Source organism: Pollachius pollachius, assembly GCF_949987615.1.
Source record: "Pollachius pollachius genome assembly, chromosome: 20".
NCBI lineage: Eukaryota > Metazoa > Chordata > Actinopteri > Gadiformes > Gadidae > Pollachius > Pollachius pollachius.
Genome location: NC_136953.1, coordinates 7,402,154 through 7,409,374, shown reverse-complemented (window position 1 = coordinate 7,409,374; position 7,221 = coordinate 7,402,154). Strand labels below are relative to the sequence as shown.

Below are 7,221 nucleotides of genomic sequence, written 5' to 3'. Positions count from 1 at the left end.
AAAAGACATCTCAAACAGCAATATATTGTACACTTGTCAGTATAGTAAATATAGTATCGTTTGTATACGTACATATTATGTGAATAAAATAAAAAAACGTATGGACGTAAATGGTAAATGGACTGCATTTATATAGCTCTTTCATCCAAAGCGCTTTACAATACTGGGTGACATCGACCCATTCATGCACACATTGACACACGGCGACAGCCAGCTCGTCAGGAGCAGTCAGGGTGAGGTGTCCTGCTCAGAGACGCCTCTACAGACGCGCTAGTTCGAGCCGGGGATCGAACTAGCAACCTTGCGGTTCCCAGCCAACCCGCTCTGCCTACCAGACCGTGAATGAGACGACAGGAGAATGGTTTGAAAGAAACAGAGAGAGGACGACATGTGTAGCATAGGGAGCGCGGCGGAGAACCGGGAGAGACTGGGCTCTAGAGCTGCCTACGCTTAGCTTAGCTGGGGCGTTAGCGAGGGGCGTGGCCACGGCCATCGATAGCTCACCTCCCTCTCGCGGTCCGACTTGGAGAGCCTCATCTGGCGGAGCATCTGAGACCGCTGCTCCATCATCAGGGTCCTCTCGTAGGTGTAGGCGCTGATGTCACTGTCGTGCTGGGAGGGAAAAACACATAAGGTCCTCGGAAAACCCAAAGTCACACCAAGAGCTGTGCTGACCTAGACTGGGTACCCCCGGCCCGTTCGGCCCGCGATTTGAATTCGCTCTGCAGCAGGCGCTGGAGAGGAGCAATACGTTTCTTCCCGCTTCCGATCCGATTTTACTGGAGCCAATCACCGAGCTGGCTTTTCCCCCTGGCTTCGCTATTGGCCGGTTTAACGACAAGGAAGCGACGGCAAGCAGCCAATCGAGTCATTTAAACTATGCCCGTTGATCACGCCTCTTGTGCTGAAGAGAAGGACAGCAGCCTCCCCCAGACCAATGCGTCGTCTGCCATCATGACGGTCAGCACTAGCCTGGCTAGTGCTGACCGTCATGATGGCAAATGATAAATGTTCACAGAGAGGTTAGGGCTCAACGTATCTAGGTATCCATCATCATCAGCGTACTCCGGGTGCCCCGGGGGCTTACCATCTCGACAACCTCCACCTCGGCCTCGATGCGCAGGTGGTACAGGAAGGTGGCCAGGTCCTTCTTCATCTGGATGGAGTTGTCCTCCATCTGGGCCACCGTGAAGATACGCATCCCACACTTTCGCCACACCTGAGACGAGGAGGAGGAGGAGGAGGAGGAGGAAGATGAGGAGCAGGAGGAGGAGGTGGAGCAGGAACAGTACGAGTGGGAGGAGGAAGGTGAAGGAGCAGGAGGAGGAGGTGAAGCAGGAACAGGACGAGTGGGAGGAGAAAGGTGAAGTAGGAGGAGGAGGAGGAGGAAGGTGAAGGAGGAGGAGGAGGAAGGTGAAGGAGGAGGAGAAGCAGGAGGAGGAGGAGGAAGGTGAAGGAGGAGGAGGAGGAAGGTGAAGGAGGAGGAGGATGGTGAAGGAGGAGGAGGAGCAGGAGGAGGAGGAGGAAGATGAGGAGCAGGAACAGGACGAGTGGGAGGAGGAAGGTGAAGGAGGAGGAGGGGGGGAGGAAGTTGAAAAGGAGGTGAAGGGAGAAAGGAGATGAAAAGGAGGAATAGGGGAGGGGGTGGAGAAGTGATGGGAGGAAGAGGACGGGATGAGGGAGGAGGTGAAAGAGGGGAAAGAGGAGGCGAGGAGCAAGAGAGGAGAACAGCGTCACTCAAATCGTTTATGCCTCAGGAACTCCTAAGCTAATCTTCGCTGATCAAAACAAGCCATTCGGCTAAGAAGCTAGCACCCCGGAGGGAAAGACCCGTCTCGTATCACCATTCAAACCAGCCGGCGCTACGCCGGCCCCCGGGGGCCGCTCACCTTGTGCTGGCGCAGGAGGAAGGGCAGCAGCATGAGCATGCCGCCGTCGTGCACGATCCACCACACGTCGATGTAGCCCTCAGTGCACGGCTGGCTGTTGCAGGGGAACAGGGAGATGTTCTTGGGCACCAGCAGGGCCAGGTGGGCGGCCGTGGTGATGCGCACCGTGTCTGGTGGGGCAGACCGGGGGGGCGCCGTTAGATCAGGGGAGGGCGGCCGGTGGCGGCTTAGACCGGCTCCGGCGGACTCTCGGAGACCCCGCCCCCAAGTGGACCGGGCCAATCGGGAGGCTGAGCTAGACGTCGCCGTACGGCTGGGTGGGAAACTTTTTTACATCTCTCAAATAACGGTGCTCTGCCTGTCTGTTTGAGTGTTAGTCTGTCTTTTTGTCTGTCTGTATGCCTGTCTGCCTACCTTCCTGCAAGCCTGTCTGTCTTTCCTTACGTCTGTCCGTCTCTCCATCTGTGCATCTCAGTCCGTCTGTCTGTCTGTCCGTCCACCTCTCCATCTGTCCGCCAAGCAGTCTGTCTACCTGCCTCTCCTCCATCTGTCTTTCTCTCTCTTTGTCTGTCTCTCTCTCCCCCTCCAACCTCCTCCTCCTCCTCCATCATCATCCTCCTCCTCCTCCTCTCTTCCTCCCTCCTCCTCCTCCTCTCTATTTCCTCCTCTCTTCCTCCTCCTCACTCCCTCCCTTCTCCTCCATCATCATCATCATCCTCCTCCTCCTCCTCCTCCATCTCTCTCCTTCCTCCTCTCTTCCTCCTCTCTCCTCCCTCCTCCTCCATCATCCTCCTCCTCCTCCTCCTCCTCTCTCCTTCCTTCTCTCTTCCTCCTCCTCTCTCCCTCCCTCCATCCTCCTCCTCCTCCTCCTCCTCCTCCTCCTCCTCCTCCTGGGTGACTCACTGATGAAGGTCTTCCAGGATTGGGGGTCTTCGCTCTGCCTCCAGGCCTGCGGCCAGCCCATCACCACCGTGTTGGGGTTCATGCCCCCCAGGCCGCTGGACTGGATCATGTGACTGATGCCGTCGCGCGGCTTGTGGGCCACGATGCACTGGCAGAAGCCCTTCACGCGCTCTTTGTCCATCAGGTGCTTCAGGGTCTGGGGGGGGGGGGGGGGGGGGGGGGGAAGAGATGGGAGAGAGACAGAAGGGGGGGGAGAGAAGGGAGAGACAGATGGGGGGGAGAGTAGGGAGAGAGAGAGATGGGGGGGAGAAAAGGGAGAGAGACAGGATAGGGGGGGAGAGTAGGGAGAGAGTCAATATGTTTTATTTGTCCAATGTAAAGTGCAACACAGGGTTATACTGCCCAGTGAAATTCAAGGCAAGCCACAACTACGTAGTAAAGCAAAAAAGGAAAAGCAAAATATACACGATATATCGACAATATCAACAATCAAATGATTTCATTATTTAATAAAGCACTGGCATGTATTATAAAGTGTAGGGGTGCAAAAGTGACAGAGCATACTGGGCCGTTCAGGTATCAAGGGGGGGAGAGGTAGAGAGAGGAGTGGGGAACGAGGGAGACGGAGGGTGATGGAGGTATCATCTGTTAACAACACGCAGAACCAGTTAACCAAAGACAAATCAAAGTGAAAAATCCAAATCAAAAATGAAAAGTGACATATGAACATAAAAACCAAGTATGCCAAAACATTAACCTTAAGTAAAACTAAGCGTAGAGCTAATGACCGAGAGAAGACGTACGCAATCAAGACATCAAAGGCAATGCTTTATGATTAGGCAGACGGTCACAAACATCAAAAGGCAGGCCGGAAAACAGTCAGACAGGCAGACCAACAGACTGAAGAACATGCAGGTGGACACATCAACATACGGATCCAAATGCTGACTCACAGAGAGAGTCACAGACAGATCAACAAACTATATATAGACTGATATTCAGACAGTCAGACACACAAGCCTGACAGAGCCTTAGGGCGCATTCACACCAGGAAAGTCCTTAGTTCGATCTCTTTGGTCCGGACCAAAACGCAATGTTAATTTTTTTGGTTTGGTGCGGCTCCTCATTACAATTTTTCGCAACAGTCCGAGAATTTGTCAACAACGCAAGTTTGTGCATAGATCGTTCAATCATTTGACAAGACGGTCGGGGGCGGGGTAACGCAGGGTAACGCATAAAAAAAAAGTTAACAAAGAAAACAAATTCAACAAACTATGGAGATTATGGAGATTCAGCGTGCTGCCCTCGTTGTGCTGGTACTGATTGGTTTCATACAGTTACAAACGTTTGCAGTACTTTTGGAGCATCAGAGGCGTTTGGCACAACGTCGATTTTATGATGTTATGCTATCCGCGGACCGCTCGAACGCCTTCTCCCCCGTCCTTGTACTGAATGTATTAAATGCATCGGTACGTTCTCCAACATACTTTATATGTTGGCGTCTGCCCAAATATCCAAAATACATTTTGTCGCCTCTTCGCTACATGTTGAGGCACGGCACATTTTTAACGGGTCTGATAACGTGACGTCGATCTTTGAATTAACCGCGCTAATCAAACAATATAAATAAACAAGCAGCCGTGGGAGTCTGCTGCGTCCAAAAAGGCATATTATTTTTAGAACTGGGTCGGACCGAGCGCGGTCGCTTTCACATCTCGAGCGATCCGAGACCACCTCTCCGGCGGGGTCTCGGATCGGCTGTTCGGTCCGCACCAGAGTTCGATGGTTTGTATTCACACCAGCCCGAAAGGTCCGCACCAGCGATGTGTTTGGTTCGGTTCGAACCGAACGAGGCAGGTGTGAATGCGCCCTTAGACATGCATATCCCCAGAATGGCGTGCGGCCCACCTGCTCGGCGGCCAGGGCCTCTCCGTAGCTGTGGAGGAAGTTCCCGCTCAGCACGGTGCCCACGATGGTCAGCCCCTTCCCGGCCTTCAGCTGGCTGGCGAAGGTCAGCAGCCCCGGGGACTTGACGTGGGCGTCCTCGTCCAGCTTCAGAAGCACCAGCAGCTGCGGCCTACGCACACACACACACACACACACACACAGGCGCACACACACACACACACCACACACACACACACAGGCGCACACAGGGGCAAACACACACACACACACACACACAGGGGCAAACACACACACACAAAGGCGCAAACACACACACACACATACACACACACACACACACACACACACACAAAGGCGCAAACACACACAAATACAAGGGAAAACCCACACACATACAACACACACAGGCGCCAACACACACACACACACACATTAATAGCCTTTCAAGCATAACTTCCTTCTTGCTAAGTACCCTTCGGTGTGTGTGTGTGTGTGTGTGTGTGTGTGTGTGTGTGTGTGTGTGTGTGTGTGTGGGTGTCTGTCTTCAGGATGTGTAGGGTTTTGTCTCATTTGATTTGATGAAAACATCCCACTAAAGAGTTCCATAAGTAATGGAGCGGTCAAATATTCATAAGTGAATAAAACATGATCAGGTGAAAGGATGAATTATTCATAGTGAGAGCGTTGATTATTCTGTAAGGTATTCATGCGGTCAGTTGCTCTTCACCAAAGTGACTCACTGTGATTTAGACAGCCATACTCTAGGATGCCTATAGGCGCTGGGGTTCGCCGTGCAGTAGAATATGAAGTAGAATATGAACTGCTATGTAACTGCTATGGCCATCTAAGTATTCCTGCCCCATTGCCAATGAAGCTGTGTTGAACTGAACGATGTGTGGGTTATGGAGGGTCTCTACCTCCAGTTCTTGGTGTGGGGGGGTCCCTCCTCAAGCCTTAGGAGGGCGTAGCGAGCAGCGCTGAGAGACAGACCACGGATACCGTCACCCCACTCTTTCTCTGCTCTGAAACACACACAAATGGGACACACATGTTACACACACATACATACACACCAGTGGCGGCTGGTGGCTTTTAAAGTGAGGGAGGAAGGACTGCGTGCTGGGTTGCCATTGGCCTGCTTGCACTGTTAGTGGCGTATGGTGGCATAAGTATGTGAGACTCAAGTTGTTTCAGGGGGTTTTGGTGAACTACAAAATAGCAGGGAGGGATAATTATGTGAATTGATACAAATCCACCAGTGGCAGCATTGTACTTTGAAAGCTGGTGGGCAGCATGTCTTGGACTTCAAGGGCAGAAGGAAAGGATGCAAAGCCAATTAGTCAAATCAGGCCTGCTCTTGATTTGTAAAACTAAATAAAAAAAACTGGGCCTATCGTTGGGCCTATTTTTGCCCTCAATGACTGAAGCTATTGGTTGTAATTTGGCTATGTTTATTTCCAGCTACAATTGTTTTAAGAAAAATGAAGACACAAAACCAAAAGTGATGCCATTTAAAATGCACCATGCTCTGAATCATTCACTAACATCCTTTTCACAATATCAAACAGAACGGTCAGAGTAACAAACAATTAAAAGAACAACAAGAACATTATTTCACAACTATTTACATGGGCTGTAAGGCATTGTTTGAGGCAAATGTGGATGTTAATGGGTGTTTCAGAATGTGGGTCATGGTGTTAAGCCAATTAAGATTGAGGGACTTCATTTATAGACCAAGTCAATCCTCCTCGCGGGCTCCGCAGCTCGGCCGCTGGCTACGGAAACGTTGCTCTGTTCGTCAATATAAGTGAACAGAGCCACTGTACCGCAACGAACAGTAGCGCACCGCCCGGCAGGGATCCTGTTTATTGGTTCATAGCGCAGCCACGGTTCAAGCCTATTCGTGAATAGACGTAGGCGGGATCCAGATCCCTTAGCTAGTCACACCCACTCAGAGGAGTACTTTCCTCCTCTCTCCCATTGAACCCCATGTTATTCACCGGCCGCCAACACTTTCGGGGAAATGAATGGGAGTCAATGGAGGCTTGGAGGAACGTCCTCCATGAAGTAATTGTCAACAGGCAATAGCGGGCGCTAATGCCCCTTTACCCAGGGAAACGAACATTACATATACAAAGGCATTAAAGTAGTCATATTTAAGGGCATTAATTCATTACACTAGTCTGGACAATCTACATTTATTCTCAACAATGTTAGGGAGGATCTTCCTCCCTCTCCTCACTGGAGAAGCCTCCACTGATACACACACATAACACATAACACCCACACACACACACACACACACATATATTACACACTAGGGGCATTGCATTTCCATGGAGACGTACCCGTGATACTCAATGTATTTGTAGATCATGCCGGCGATCACCATGGCAACGATAGCGTAGTACCAGGAGGAAATGAACATGAGAGCCAGGCAGATGGTCATCCCCAAGAATGACAGGGACCTACACACACAAAGACACACTGCCATCAGACACTAGTGGCGTGTGTGCGTGGA

The 7,221-nt window shown here is 51.3% G+C and overlaps 1 protein-coding gene across 2 annotated transcripts in view; it reads right to left on the bottom strand.

Moving 5' to 3' along the window:
• slc12a6 (solute carrier family 12 member 6) overlaps positions 1–7,221 on the bottom strand; it is a 29,332-nt gene that overhangs the window by 5,935 nt on the left and 16,176 nt on the right. For both annotated transcript variants that reach the window (XM_079758339.1, XM_079758338.1), the window contains 7 exons: positions 7,049–7,168; positions 5,618–5,722; positions 4,701–4,869; positions 2,793–2,988; positions 1,890–2,059; positions 1,088–1,219; positions 505–612 (listed from right to left, as the gene is read on the bottom strand). In XM_079758339.1, the coding sequence (XP_079614465.1) occupies positions 505–612; positions 1,088–1,219; positions 1,890–2,059; positions 2,793–2,988; positions 4,701–4,869; positions 5,618–5,722; positions 7,049–7,168 (1,000 nt within the window). The remainder of the gene's footprint in view (positions 1–504; positions 613–1,087; positions 1,220–1,889; positions 2,060–2,792; positions 2,989–4,700; positions 4,870–5,617; positions 5,723–7,048; positions 7,169–7,221) is intronic.